General features: G+C 37.6%; 1 protein-coding gene across 1 annotated transcript in view; it reads left to right on the top strand.

The window, feature by feature from the left end:
* Positions 1-15,137, top strand: part of WDR91 (WD repeat domain 91) — a 36,674-nt gene extending 21,537 nt beyond the window's left edge. The window contains exons 11-15 of the mRNA XM_031939115.1: positions 4,085-4,253; positions 8,143-8,251; positions 9,143-9,255; positions 10,152-10,349; positions 11,354-15,137. Coding sequence (XP_031794975.1) covers positions 4,085-4,253; positions 8,143-8,251; positions 9,143-9,255; positions 10,152-10,349; positions 11,354-11,518 — 754 coding nt within the window. The 3' untranslated portion in view covers positions 11,519-15,137. The remainder of the gene's footprint in view (positions 1-4,084; positions 4,254-8,142; positions 8,252-9,142; positions 9,256-10,151; positions 10,350-11,353) is intronic.
* Positions 15,138-16,144: the final 1,007 nt, after the last annotated feature.

The following is a 16,144-nucleotide window of genomic DNA, read 5'->3' as shown; positions in this document are numbered from 1 at the left end:
AATAGGGGGCCAAGTTCACTGTCCCTCAGACTGTTGGAGGGCCCGACTATAGTAAAAACAAAAACTTTGTTTTGTGGGCCTTTAAACAAAGAAACTTCATAGGGGGATAATCGTCTTCAGCTGCCGCATCTGGCCCGCGGGCTGTAGTTTGAGGACCCCTGTTTTATTGGCTGTTTCCATTTATATTGTTGTTGTCATTCTCTATGTTGTTTTCTTGGTTTTGTTTCAGTTCATATAAGTCTTCCTATGTTTACATATAACAACCCTCCCAATAGAGAGGCATATACTTTATTTCCAGTTCTTTGCTATTATTGTTTCTCTACATTTTAGTTTCTGTAGAAATTCTCTTTTTACCATTGGCATTTAAAATTTTTTTGTTTTAATTATATTTCATTGTTTTAATCAGTTAAATATCTGCTTCTTCATTCTCCCTTCCCTCCTCCTGTCCACTCTCTGCCATCCCAGCCACCCAAATAGTGAAAGAAAAGCAAAATCTCTGTTACAAGTAACATATAGTCAAACAAAACAAATTTCTGCTTTTGCCACATTCTTAAAAAAGAAAGATAGCATTTTGGACCCTGAGACTTTTTGTTCAATAGCAAAGTTCCTAATTCTTTCAAAGTTATCTATCTTTACTATGCCATTGTTATTGTATAAATTGTTCTCCTGGTTCTGTTCCCTTCGCTCTTTTATCATTTCTGTTACCTTTATATACCAACTTGTAACTATTCTCTATTCACTATTAAGGATATAGTTTGGGAATCAGGTTTTCATAATAGAAGTATCACTTTCTGTTCCCCAGGACCTAATCTGGGGTCGTAGGATATGACCTTGTTAGAAGCAGGTGAATTACAGAATCTCAAAACTGGAAGGGATTATCAAGTTCCACCCCATAAGAGTACTCCAACAAGTGGCTGTTTGACTTATCCTTGAAAAGATCCTATGACTGGGAATTCATGAAACCCTGTAGGTAATCCATCCCAATTCTGGAGAACTCTAAGTAGTAGGAAGTTTTTTCTTAAGGTAATCAAAATCTCTTTCTAGTAATTTGTACCCACTAGTTACTCCATAGTTTCTTTAGCTGATAGTTATGGCATTTTTGCCTTAATTGCTCTTTCCTGGATATTTTCTAGCTAATTTGTATTACTAATAAAATGTGGTTCCTGGTATTAGAACGTCTTAGATGTGGTCTGCCCAGAAAGCAATTTGGTGGGACTCTCTTATTTGGATGCTCTTTTGTTAATATAATAAATGTAATAGAACATTATTGTTCTATAAGAAATGATGAGCAGGCTGATTCCAGAAAAGCCTGGAAAGACTTACATGAACTGATGCTGCGTAAAGGGAACAGAACCACATTGTACACAGCAACATCAAAATTATGTGATGAACAGTTGTGATGGACTTGGCTCTGTTAAACAATGAGGTGATTTAAGGCAATTCCAATAGCCTCTCTACATCCAGAGAAAGAACTATGGAGACTGAATGTGGATCCCAACATAGTATTTTCACTTTTGTTTTTGTTTATTTGCTTGTTGTTTTCTTTCCCTGATGTTTTTCTTTTCTTTACCTTTTGATCTGCTTTTTCTTATGCATCATGATAAATATGGAAATATGTTTAGAAGAATTGCATATGTTTAACATATATTCAATTGTTTGCTGTATATAGGAGGGAGTAGGGGAAGGGAGGGAGAAAAATTTGGTGGAACACAGAGTTTTGCACAGGTAATGTTGAAAACTTTGCATATATTTGGAAAAAATAAAAAGCTATTAAAAATGAATTTCATTAACAAAATTTAATGGCAAAAATATAATCTAAGATAAATAAGCTTTTATGTTTGTTACATTGCATTGCTGACTCATTTTGAGTTTGTGGTCCACTAAAACTCTAGACTTCTTCTCTAATGAATTGCTTTCGAGCTGTATCTTCTCTCTTTTGTTCTTGTGCAATTGTTTATTTTAAAACTAAGATCAGCATTTTATATTTATATGAAATTTCAATTTGTTAATTCTATCTACTATTTTAGCCTGTAAAATTTTTTTGAGTTGTTTCTGTTACTTAACTTATTAGTTAAGAAATTAACTCCCAATTTTATATGATTTATGATTTATGTCAAATCTACTTCTTGGGGTGCCTGCAATAGAGACCTATTTCCAGGGTCTAATCAGTAAATTATTCTGAACTTATCTATCTCAATGTTTAGTTTATCCTTTCATTTTATATATAAAAATATTGTGAGAGACTTTGTTGTACACCTTGCTAAAAATCCACATGCAGTAGATCTACATAATTTCTGGAATCTGTTAGTCTAGTAGCGCTATGGAAAAGGAAAGGAGATTATTTTGGAATGACTGAGTCCTATCACCTCTTCTTAAAACTTTTAAAAATAAACTTAATAACAAGCAACAGCAAATTAAATGCATATATAAAATAGGGAGTAAAATCTTACATAAAACTTTAGCATTTAATTAAATATAATTAAATGAATTAACAAGTAAGAAGCACAAAATGAATTTGCTCCATATCCCTTTGTAAGTTTAACCGAAATTCTCATACTTTGAGCTTACTTATCTTTAAAAAAAAAAGATAATTTTAGTCACTGTACATGCAATATAACTTCTGTTCATCTTGCATTGTGTCACTTTGTATCTTTGAATATTTTGCTATAAGTTTTATGTTAGCATGGTATTCTAATATATGATTGTACTATAACTCTTCTAGCCATTCACTCAAATGTTATTAGTGAAAAACACTTCTAATTGTCTTGTATTACAAATGATCCAGGTATTAATTTTTTGTATAATTCTCCTTTTACCTTTTTATGAATTTTTTAGTATCAAGTTTTAGCAATTGAATTCCTGGGTCAAAAGATATGATCCGGAGCTGCTAAGTGGTGCAGTGGATAAAGCATTAGCCCTGAAGTCAGGAGGACCCGAGTTCAAATTTGGCCTCCGCCATTTAATACTTCCTAGCTATGTGACCCTGGGCAAGTCACTTAACCCCAGTTGCCTCAGCAAAAAAACAAACAAACAAAAAGATATGATCAATTTCTTTTGGTTATTGTATTGTTCTCCATAATCCATCTTTTTTGAGAAAAATTCACAAACTGGCCTTTAATAAACTAGCTTGCTTGTGGCTTTAAAAATTTACTTTATTTCCTTTTTTTTGAAAATTGGGACATTTTGAGTCTCTCCAGTATGATAATGGCCTTTCTTTTTGCCAAAACAAATACCAAGAACAGTGATTTATCAATCATATTTGCATATTCAGTCTCCTGAGATTAGATCATGCTAGTCAGGTGACTTGAACTTATTTAAGGGTGGTTAGATGTTCTCTTACTATCTTGAGTTTCAATTCTTTGAACCATTTTTGTTCTTTCCTTTGATATTGAAAAGTGAAGGAAAATAGGAGTGATGTTTTTCCTATGTTCTTTCCATTGTTCATTATTGCCCTTCAATTTCATCATCATTGACCTTCTTGTCATTGAAAATAACTTTTTAAAAGGCACTATTTATTGTCTTTGTCATTTATCACAAGCTCCAGCTCATTTTGATTTTTAGTTTTTCTGATTCTATTCTCATAGGACTTGTAAGACTTTTTTTATTTTTCAAATGTCTGCCCCTCTTTAAATGCCATTTTTATAATGTAAGTATTGATGAGCTCCTTGCTCATCTACATTGATCTTCTCTCTAGATACTTCTCCTTTTTTTTCTTATAAGGCTTGTTTGTGATTCTGTCCTTGGAATTCATTTTTCAATCTCCCATCTCTTTCAAACTGATTGTCTTTTTTAGAGTCTCTCTCCATGGAATCCTGTATTAATCTCGGAACTCTTTGAGATCTGTTCTTTTAAAGTTCAAGGAGCAAGTCAAACTCTGCCTGGCATTTCCTTCCTTATTTCAGTCTCTAAGTTGACATGACCTTTGCCATCATGCACAGCTCCTGTTGTTTCACTTTCTCTCAACAAGTTTTTTTCTTGGTAATCATGTTCAGTTTTAGAATCGCAGAGCCATGAATTATTTTCTCTTCTTTTCGAAACATCTTTTGTGGGCAAGGAATCTGATTGAGCTTCTTGTTCATTGTAGGATCCTGTCCCTTGCCTGTAGCCCCAGTGGGACTTCCTTCGTCTGCTCAGCTGCAGCCCCCAGCCTCATTTCACAGATGGACTACACATCACTAGATAGTGGCATCAAAGGCATGAACCAAGTTCCTGGCAAGCTCTTGCTGTGGGACACTAAGACCATGAAGCAGCAGGTACATACATACGTGGTCTTTCCCTGGATGTCTGAGCTGTTCATGGCAGCCGCTCAGCCATGTCTCCTGCCGTGGCAGTCTCAGGCAGAGAATTAGCAGGCTTTGGAGCAGCAGTGTCACTCCTTATTACAGTGAGCAGATTGCCTTATTTAGGTGCTAGTTCTTATATTCCCAAACAGAAACAAACATCTGGTTTCATATTGATTTAATATTTATTAATGTTCTCAAACGGTGAAAGAATTTTGTGAGGTGAGAATGTGAGTCAGTATTCAAGTGGATAGTGAGATCAGTCTTGCAGTAATTTCACTCATTTAGAAGTCAGCCACAAACCTAGATGTACAAACAAAATACCTAATGTGTAAATTGAAGTAGAAATAATTAATAGCAAGAAATTAAAGGGGATTTTCCTAGAAGATAGAAAAACTATAAAAAGCATATAGAAGAACTAAAAAATTACATGAGTCTAGGGCCATTTAAAATAAAAAGGGACAAGCATTGTATGTTTAATGATCCTTGATGACTTAATTGTATGACAGCTCACTATAATAACTAATATCCATAATGGTGACTAACTCATCAAGAAAAGTTTAAATGAGATTCAGTGTAATCTCTTTAAGAAGGCAGGAAAGGGGCCAGTTCATTTAAGGAAATTGTCTCCCTAGAGAATTTTGGAGCTTAAAGTGGGTAAGCTTAGGGATTTGGAAAATTCACTTATTTGGCACATTCCATTTTCTTGACTTCACTAGATAAATAAGGCATTAATATGACTAAACAGTCTCTAGCTTTAAAAATGACTTGTTTTCCAGATGTTCATTTGTAAACCAGTTTGTAATTTTGATAATGCTTTCTCAAAGAAACTGCATTATAAACCATTTAGGTTCATAGACTAGCTTACAAAGACCTTATAACTGAAATGCAAAAAATACAATTATTAATAAAAAAAAATGAAAATGAAAACTAGATTCTTGCAGATATAGAGTTCAGGTCATTTGAAACTAAATGGCTTTTATGAGTTGAACTGGGAACTTATAACCATTTATAATGTTGTTCCTTTCAGAAAAAGTGTTTTGTGCTACATGGTAAGGAAGTAGTATAGGGATTTTACTAACTTACTCTCTCCCTTCTTTGGCAAAAATATCACAAACTGTTGGTGTTAGTATATATGGGATATTTATGGTTTGTGAAGTGTCTATATGTCTGTGACAAAAGGTGGCAGATGAATTGTCAATATTCTTACCCTGAGCCCCATTGAAAATCTGATTTTATCTTAAGTGAGTGTTTTAGCTCCAAGTGTTTTGTTTGTTATTCAGGGTCATATAGCTGGTAAGCCAAAAAAAGTAAGATTATTTTTCCCCCTTTATTTTGTAAGAAAATTCACTATCATAGTCAACAAAAAGGAAAGGGTAAAACAAATTAGTAGTATATAATTTCCTTTTCCAGAGTCTTTAAAGCATAGAAGAGATAATAAAACCCAAGCCCTGTGAGGGATGGAGGAACTTTAATTTTTATTTCTGTATCCTCATTTTCTAGAACATAGAAGATAACTCATTCAATTGTCTTAGTTTCCTTGGCATCTTTCAAGTCTAAATTCAGGCCTTACATTCTGCAAGAGCTCTCTCCTCTTCTCTCTTCTTTCCTTCTTCCCTTCCCCTCTCTCCCTCCTTTTTCTGTCCTCTCCTCCCCTGCTCCACCCTAGTGCCTTCTCCTTTCAGATTACTGTAAATAGCTGGTATATACTTAATTATTTATATGTTATCTCACCCATTCCTGAGGTGAGCACTTGTTTTTACCTTACTCCTGATACTTAGTGCAGGGAAAGTGGGCAGTCACTGAGTGAGTGCTTCAGGAATGCTGTTAGATCCCTCTGACACTTAATGTTGAGGGCGGGTGTTAGGGAGTTGTTTAACTTCATGGGGCCATTGGCAGCACCTGATCAATCGCAGAAGAGTTACTGATTTGCTTTGTTAGAGGGAATTTCTTATACACAGAAATAATGGGTTCAGACAAAAAAAACTTAGGTTATGTCATTTCAGTACTTACCTCAGTTATTATATGTGTCAACTGGGCTGGAATCAACCTCTAACTCCTAGATTGCTGAAGCTGAGCAGAGCAGGCTAGAGCAGGAGCGTCAGGGATCAGACAGAAGTTTAATTTCAAAGTGAGGAAAGTACTTACAAGCAGAAGTATGAGTAGATGGGCTTAACTTGGTGGTGCAAAGGCAGTGCTTTATATCATAGAAGTGGGCTGGACCATGACATAATCATTTTTAGTTCTTCTTGAGTAGTACTTCCCGGGCAGGCTCATTCCTGGACAGTACAGGTGTTTGGGGTTCTGTTGGAACTATCTCCAAATTGATTGTGGAGGAGTACAGAACCAGAGTTAGTGTGATGGAAATAGGAGTGCAGAAACTTAGTCCTTTGGTAGCTACAAGAAACAGGGATTGTGAACATGTCGAGATGGGATATATCACTTGCTTCTGCCTCTCAGGACCCTGGAAAATAGAAGGAGCTCCCTTGGTGAACACCTGGTGCTGATCAAAGCAACACACTTTGTCAGAGAGTGAGATCATCTGTAGTGCAAAGGACTGTTGTTATACCATCTTCAGGACACCCATCTGCTTGCTGGGTCTTAACCCTGGGAAACGGTGTCTCCAAAATATTTTGACATGTGAGAAGTACTTTGTAAACCTTAAAGCTCAGTGTGAGTTACTATTAATAATAAGAATGAGTTGGGGATTTTGGTTTATTTTTATTTAATTTTTTAAAAAAATTATTATTTTTTTATTTTAATAGTATTTTATTTTTCCAAATACATTCAAAAATAGTTTTCAAAACCTTTGCAAAACTTTGTGTTCCAAATTTTCCCCCTCTCCTTTTTCTTCCCCTCTCCCCAAAACAGCATGTAATTCAATGTAGGTTAAACATGTGCAGTTTTTCTAAACATCTTTCCATATTTGTAAAAGCCCAAACAACAACAAAAGATGAAAATACCGTGCTATTATCCACATTCATTCTCCATGTTTCTCTCTCTGCATCTATATGGCATTTCCTATCACTAAGTCTATTAGAATTGCTTTTAAATTACCTAATTGTTGAAAAGAGCTAAGTCCAACACAGTTGATTATCAGATAATCTTGTTGGTGTGTACAATGTTCGCTTGGTTCTGCTCACTTCACTCAGCATCAATTCCTGTAAGCTTTTCTAGGCTTTTCTGAAATCATCGTTTCTTATAGAACAATAATATTCCCTATTATACCATAACTTATTCAACCATTCTCCAATTGATGGGCATCCATTCAATTTCCAGTTTCTAGTCACTACAAAAAGGGCTGCAACAAACATTTGTCCCTCCTGTAAGATCTCTTTGCAATATAAACCCAGCAGAAGTGCTGCTGGATCAAAGAGTATGTACAGTTTGATAAGTCTTTGGGCATAATTCCAAATTGGTAAATTTTATTTTTAGACATGACCATCACCAAGGCATGGACTGGTTCATTTGAGAAAGAACATAAAGGATTTGGAGTCAGAGAACCTTGATTTGATTTCTGAATAGGCTGCTCTAACAGCTTATAACATGTTAGGCAAGTTCCTTAACCTCTGAAGACCATAGTTTCTTCAATGGTAAAACCAGCAAGTTGGATTCTATGACCTCTCTGGTACCTTTCTAGCTCCAAGTCTATCATCCTGTGCATTATCTGTGGTGAATGTGCCCCAATAAATATCGGGGAGTCTCAGGAAAGACTATTCATCACAGTACAGAAGAAGCCAATTGCAGTATAATTCACAGTCATCACTTTGGCCAGGACAGTGATCCTTAGTGCTTCTCTCAGTAGCTTGTACATTGTACTTGAAAGAGCAACCTGACATCTGTTGATAATTCTTTCTTACAGCTCCAGTTCTCCCTGGATCCAGACCCCATTGCTATTAATTGTACTGCTTTCAACCACAATGGGAACTTGCTGGTCACAGGGGCAGCTGATGGCGCCATTCGGCTCTTTGGTGAGTGGTTCTATTCAGGGAGATTCATGTCTTGGTTGTCTCAGCGCTGTGACAGACTCTGGGTCCATGAGGATGGAAGCACAGCCAAGGCTCAGTCTGTGGGGCTGCAGTAAGATCCTGGGTGCTTTTTGGCCTGGGTGCTTTTGCATAGTACAAGCTTTCTTATGGTGAAACATCCGTGTTAACCAGTGGGGAGGTGGGGGGAGTTGAGAGGTAGTGAGGTTATTGATTCTTCCATTTGGACTCTCAGGGATTGCCTTGGGTGTCAGCCCATCTGTGACCCAGTGAGATATGCATTTGATCCTGAAGCTGAAAGTGCTATTCTACTTAATTATGCTTGGGTTTACTATCTCTTACCTACTCTCTGTAAATTTATTCTACAAAGAAGAAAAGAAGGCAAAATAGTGAAATACAAGGAAAAGTGTGAGTTTGCCTTTGATGGTTCATTTTTCAATTGTATTTTTGACAGTTTTTCAGTCTGAATAGACAACCCTTAGTTTCCAGCTGTTCATTGATTTATAAGGCTCTCTTTTGTTTGAGGGCCATCACTTCTTCCCAGGGACATGAGTTTCCTAACTTCTTTTATTGAGGAAGAGCAGTAAGAAATCACTGACTAAAAACAAAACACCTGGTCTTTGAACTTGGAGTAAGAAATCTTGATTTTGAGTCTTGGCTCTGACATTACTGTGACCTACAAAATGAGGGGATTATTGACCTCTAGAGTCTCTTCCAATTTTCACATTCTTTGATCTAGGAGAAGACAGGAGTAGAACTATTGAATGGGGCTAGCTCTTTACACATTGTCTTGGGAAGGAAGGTCTCTTAATTATTAAAGTATAGTGGCTTAGGACCCTTGACTAAAAGGGCCAGTTCTCTAACTTGTTTTCTCAGATATGCAGCAGCATGAATGTGCCATGAGCTGGAAAGCTCATAGTGGGGAAGTCTATTCTGTGGAATTTAGTTACGATGAAAACACTGTGTACAGCATTGGAGAAGATGGAAAGGTAGGTTGGCTTGTGGGATTGATGGGTAGGGGGTTGAAATACTCCTTAAGGATAACCTGCTTGTTTTGAGTTTTATTAGCAGTGATGATATTCATGACTGGGTAATTTTATTTACCCAGAAAAATTAATGTTTCCCCCTCACAGGGATGGGTTCTCATGGATTCTAAGAGTAACCATTTGCTTCCTCTTTTGCTTCTCTCTCCAATAGCCCATATAGCTTCAGAAGCCCATATATAACTGTAGGTGGCAGAAATAAACATTGTAGTTCTGTGAAGGGATTCAAGTAACTCTTTCTGCTATTGTGGCCCTCTTGTAAACTGCCCAGATCCCTGAAACATTTTTTTAAACCTGGCATAACTTGCTTCTGAGGGCAAAATTTTTAGGAAGAAAATATACTTTACTAAGTTTGACTTTTATTAAGCCAGAGTAACACCAGTGGTACGTCTGGTGGCTCTGATGATCTCTGTGCTTCTGGTGCCAGATGCTCTTTATTTAAATAGCTTTAAGTGAAATTTTAATTTTTTACATTATATATATTTCCCACTGTATTCTTTCACTCTTTGCCTAGCTCCTTCCATAAAACCCCACTTAATAAAGAATTTTTTTTAAAAAAGAGGAAAGTAAAAAATAATTAGCAAAATTAACCAACATAGTTGAAAATGTCTGATATATGAAGTAATCCACACCCATTGTCCCCATCTCTCCAGAGAAATTTGGGGAGTTATTTTCTCATATCTCTTCTTTGGGACTAAGCTTAGACATGATGATTTTACCACCATTCATTTTTGGTTGTTTTATTGTTCTTTAAGTTTCTATTGTCATAGTTATCATGTAGGTTGTTTTCCTAGTTCTGCTTCATTTTTCAGAAGCTTTCTTCTTGTTCTTTGTAATTTCAGTTTATTCAGTGGAACATCCACAAGAGTGGCCAGAAAGTATCTGAATATTCCCTTCCCATGGATGCCACAGGCCCCTTTGTGTTGTCGGGTTACAGTGGATACAAGCAAGTCCAAATTCCACGAGGTCGTCTCTTTGCATTTGATTCTGAGGGAAATTACATGCTGACTTGCTCTGCTACAGGGGGCATCATCTATAAGGTAACAAGGTTGAAATAATAATTCCTGACTTTTTCTCTTGAAGGTCTCCTCTCAAGTACTTTGAAGATATAAATCTATCCTCTTGTGATCTTTTGGGTGGATAGATTTCTGCCTCATCTGCATTTGAGCTTTGGCTACCTGCATCAGTGCTTGGTACTTCTGGGGTTCTTTATATAGGTGTTGTGCTACCAGGAGCCACCTGACAGTGGCTGCTGGAGTTCCAACCCAAACCTGCAGAATGGCTCTCCTTGTGTTCTCACACAAAGATGAGATGCAAGGAGACTGAGACAGCATTTGCTGTTCTCTGACCTCCCTCTTCTTCCCTCTGCCTCTAATTTATTTCATTCCCAGTCCGCAACACCTGTGTCAGCAAAGGCTGCCTTGCAACTCCTTCACATGTTATGATCCACAGCTGTGGAGACTCTTAGAGAATTGACCTGTCCCTTAACATATCGGAGCCATTCTGCCCCATGTCTTTTGATCTGTCTGGGATTGTGGGGAAGAGACAGAGGGGTGGTCTTGCAGAGTTGAGACAACATGTGGTGGAAAGACCTTTGGGCTGAAGTCCATCACTAACTAGCAGCTGCCCAATTTTGGGCAAAGGAATGTTACAAAAATTATGTTGGAATCAAAGTCCTAAACAAATGAAATATGTTGTATCACTTTCATAAATCAGCTTGATACAGGCTCATTAATAACATAAAATTATATCCCCTTCTATCCTTACATATTTTTTCTACTTATGTAAGATATATTTAAGTTCTAAACACTAATTCTTTATGATTGGTGGGAAGGAGGTGAGGGTTTATATCTATTCTGGAAAGCCAAACCAGAGTCCTCAGGGATCCTTGGTCAGGTTAAGTATGCATGTTCATAATAAAAGTGAGGTTTGGCGATTTAAAGCAAGCAGTCTGACTTTTCTTAAGAATTCCTTCATTTCTGGTAGCATCCAGTTTCAGACTCCTTTTATTTATCTATCGCTTTTTTCTTGTTTTCTTTTGCAGTTGAGCAGTGATGAGAAAGTCCTGGAGAGCTGCCTGAGCCTCGGAGGTCATAGAGCCCCAGTGGTCACAGTAGACTGGTGTACAGCCATGGACTGTGGGACTTGCCTTACTGCTTCCATGGATGGCAAGATCAAGCTAACAACTCTGCTGGCTCAGAAATTCTGACAGGACATGAAGCCAGAAAAGCAATATAAAATGCTTATGGAATCAGTATTGGCATGAGATTAAGATCACACAGAGAGAACACTATTGGCCTTAGCTCTCTGGAAAAACTGGCAGGTTTATTATGACAAATTGTCAGCTAGCTGGAGGAGCCATAAGGAGCAGGAAGCCAGAAAAACTGTTGATCCTGGATATTCACAAACTCTGCCTCAAGCTCCCACTGGGATATGGAAGACAGATTTCTGGTGACTTTTACTTTGATTCCTGTGGACATTGACAGTATTTTGTGTATAGACAGTTCTTGCTTTTAAGTAAGGGGACTTTTTCTCAGACCTCTACATAAAGTGATTTTTACATAATGCAAATTTGCCCATGGATGTGGGGAAGAGAGGAAGAGGAGCAGGAAGGGGGCTGAGCACCAATGGAGGGAGGGAGGTACAGCACACACAGTTCAGGGACATGTGGGGACCAGATGAAGAAGCAAGACCAGGAGGAGGAACATGAAAGGGCCAAGGCCAGCCATATGAGGGCCTGACTGGAACCAAGAGAAAAACACTTCAGGGAGGCAGACAAGTTGAGTCTGTACAGGAACATAGACAGGAGAGAATACTGAGAGAACAGGCGACATGTGGGAGCCAGACACTTTCTTCCCCATTGTGGATAGGCAGACACATGGATGATTAGAGCAGGGCAAAGATCTTCTCTCTTCATGCTGGAAGTCTGATACCAAGTATGGAGGTGGTGGTCTCTGTGTGTCTGTTCTGCTTTCACTTGAAGGGCTTGTTGGGTTTTTGATTGTTTTTTTCTTTTTGGGAGGTGAGGGGTTGAGGTGGGAGGCCAGAGCTTGGAGTCAAAAAGCAAATTGAGTGAACAGGTGAACCTAGTACTTATTATACAATCAAGTTAACATAAGTTTTTTTTTTTTTTTTGAAAGTATTTCTTTCAGAATTCTTTTTTAAATTCAAATTTGCATAATGTGAATTTATGTAAAGCAAGAACTGTCTGTATATTTACACATTTCTTCTCCCTTTCTTAAAAGAATGTTGTTCTCACTGTGGTGTTTTTCTGTAGAAGTGATAATGGAGTAGAAGCTGCTTCTGTATAAGTCTTTTGGGTGACACCTGGTTGTGATCTTTTCAATTAGTTAGAAAGTAGGAGCATTATCTTGGGAGTTTAATTGTTTCAACTCCCCAGAGAGAATTAATTTGAAACCTGGTGGTGTGGTATAATGGATAGTGCTGGATTTGAAATCAGCAAGATGGTAGTTCAGTCCTGTCTCTGACGTTTACTATCTGTGTAACCTTGCACCTCAGGCAACTAAACCTTGTCTACTAGTATAGACTGGTGGCAGTCTATTAACGGAGGATTTCACACACTGATGAAATCTCAGATCTTTAAATATTCGTTTTACTTAAATGGTGAGCTTTCCATAGTATTTGTCAGACTAAAAGGATTTGAGATCTTGTTTTATTGTAGAGGTGAGGCTATTTATACAGCCAACAATCTGTAATTCTTACTCAGTTGATCTCCATTCCACATGTGCATCTATCTAGGCATATGTTCTCTATCTCATTTACTCTGGACTATATCCTAGATATCTTTGTTTTCAGAAAGTTTTGTGAAGGGATGTGGTCTCCTCTCCTTTGGAAAAGGGGATGTATAGCAGATCTATGATGGAGCTAAGATCTTTTGCTTTTACCACGGTAGCTATTTCCACTCAGCCCTTTCATATATTCTTCTCAATGATTGTCATATCTTTTAGCTTATAAAGATGAATAGTCTTAAGACTTGGATCTTAATTCTTCTAGACCTTCCTCCATCTCCTCTGTGCAGATAGAAGAGTACTGTCTTCATTCACTTGCAGTTGAAGGAACAAAGATGATGATTTGTCTAAGTGGTCAAATTTGGTGATAAGAGTTTAGACTAGAAACCAGGTTTTTCATTGGTACCTTAACTAAGTACCAAGCATTAAGCGGGTCTGATGCATGTCCTTGAGTTTTGGGTTCCTTTGGCAGGCTTATAGTCCCTTCATATGTTAAGGGTGGAAACCAATCTCTCCTCGTCTTCCATAGTCTATGGTGAGGAGAAATAGCCCATTGGTACTATTGTAGCTGTTGCAGTCAGCAGGTCTGGAATTTGTATAGACAGCTGATGAAATAATAATAATAGTTAGCATCTGTGAAACTTTAAGGTTGGCAGAGTATTTTACACGTGTTTTCATTCAATCCTTACAAAGACCCAGTGAGGGTAGGTACTATTGTTATCTCCATTGCGCAGATGAGGAAACAGTACATGAGAGGTAAAGTGATGTGGCCCAGGCTTACCCAGACTTGAAATTGACCTCAGGTCAAGAGCTCTTCCCACTCTACCTAGTATAGCCACTGAATTAGGCTCACTAAAGGAATTGACTGGAAGATGTTGGCTATGGAGACTGACAAGGTAGAAGCATAAGCTCATGACCATTCTCCGCTGCCAGAAGTTGGGCTGGTTCTGTCTCAGTTCTGGGACTGAAGTTCTATGTGATGATAGGAAGATAAAGAACAAATCTAGGACTTCATTCTGCTTGGTGATGAAAGAAAAGTGAAAGACTTGAAATACTGAAGCCTTCAAACCAAATCTTACTTTTGATTCTTCTTGACCTCTTGCACCTAAACTATTTGACAACTCCTTTTCATTTCACCTTGACCTCTCATTTGGGAAAAAAAAAATCCCATTTGTCTCAGTTCATCTGTAACTAATAGTGGGTAGAATGTGAGCCTTGGAGTCAAGAAGGTGGGAAAGCTTGCCTCTAATGAAGGTTATCTTGTTTGATCAAGGTTCAGTCTTCCAACTTTCACATCTCAGGCTACACGTTAACCTTTCTATACCAAGTTATTGACAGGTTATAATGGGTATTGGTGTTCTATTGACAAATCACAGATCAGGAGACCTGTGTCTTGTTAAGTCTTGTTAAGTGCATGTGCCATCTTCAGAAGAATAGGTCATATGTTTCCATTCTTAAACTCCTCTTTAGGTTAACTCCTCCTACTGCATCCACTGTGTGAGCATCCTGGTTCAGACTCTCAACTATCATCTTCTGTCTGTTTTGTAATCTTATGTTTGGACTTCTTATCTGTAGTTTTTCCCCTTTACAGTTTATACAACACACTGCTAATTCACATTATCTTAATGGGGCTTATTGCTCTGCCCTAAGCTCTGTGAGTTTCCATTATGTACTTAATATAATCCTTAACATTGGTATTCAAGGCTCTCTACCGTCTGACTTTAAAAACCATCTTTTCCAGGCATCTGAACTGCTCATTTCCCATTCTTGTTCTGTCTTTACCTTGTCTTTAAGAATCAGTCTGTTACTTGCCTCATGAAGCCTGCCTTCTTGGGTTCCCCTACTATCTTCCCTCAAATATATCATGGCACTTTTTTGTTAATGATGGGAGAGGGACCTCTTTTTGCACTTACAATTCTACTTTGTATTATAGTTATTAGCATACTTACCTTCCCCCTCCTACTCCCCCCTTATTAAATTTGTAAGCTCCTTTGGAGCAAAGGCTTCATTGTTTTTCACATTTGTATCTCAGTGCCTTGCATATAGTAAAATCTTAATAAACAAATTGAATTTGTTGAATTCTGTGGCTTCACTGGGCACTAAGGAATGACAACTTTCAGGTAAGCGTATTAAAATTCTTTGCTTCACCTAAGCAGCTTAATCCTGAGGAGAGTTTTGCATTCTGCTTCAATGAGAAACAAACAGTCCCATCTATATGTGCAAATGTTAAGAATTGCCTCAGTTCTTGAGGTCTACTGTTGTGCTTCAGAGGGATCAAAGGCAGGTAGGCAGTATAGTGGATAGAGTGCTGACCTTGGAGTTTAAATTAGACTCTAATTAGGTCTGAAATCCTGGGCAAGTCACTTAACTTCTGCCTTAGTTTCCCTCTCCTGTAAAATGTGGGTATAATTGCATTTGCCTCCCAGCACAGTTGTGAGGATCAAATGAGACCATATTTGTAAAGGCACTATCTAACTGCTTATCCCCTTTTACCTCCCCCCTTCTCCTTATTTCATACCATAGTTGCTTCTGGGAAGCTTTTGGAACTGTGTTTACCTGGCCAAAATATATTTCAATCCAGTGAAAAATCTGAAATTTGTACAGCGATTTACCCTATTTAAAATGATAGCCCCAGGAGACTGGTATCCTGCCAGAGACTAAGTCTATTGGCTTGCAATAGAGCAGTTTATGTGCCTGGCTCCTTCTTTGTCTTTTGCATGTTTAAGTTACAATCCTGGAACTTTAAAAGAAGAGGTTGGGAAATCCAAGAAATAAACACAAATGAATGACTTTGAAACTGAATGCCTTCATGGACAATACAATTTCTGACATGTTAATAATCTTGGAATCTGGTGGTTTGTCATTTATTTCCCTTTAAGGCAGAGGGAGTAGGTATCAAGTGCTCATAATTTGCTTATCTTTCCATTTTAGAAGTAGCATCAGGAAGAAATTATTGAGATTATGATGAAATTTATAATTCATAATTTAGTGAGTTCAGTGAAGAGAATTTGTAAAAGTAACTTTTTCCCATGTGATTATAGAGAACAGAAAACAGTATACTTTATATGTTTTAAGTGTGGCACAAT

This window comes from Sarcophilus harrisii, chromosome 5, assembly GCF_902635505.1.
Source record: "Sarcophilus harrisii chromosome 5, mSarHar1.11, whole genome shotgun sequence".
Classification (NCBI taxonomy): domain Eukaryota; kingdom Metazoa; phylum Chordata; class Mammalia; order Dasyuromorphia; family Dasyuridae; genus Sarcophilus; species Sarcophilus harrisii.
The sequence above is the reverse complement of the archived record's forward strand: the minus strand, read 5'-3'. Positions and strand labels throughout refer to the sequence as shown.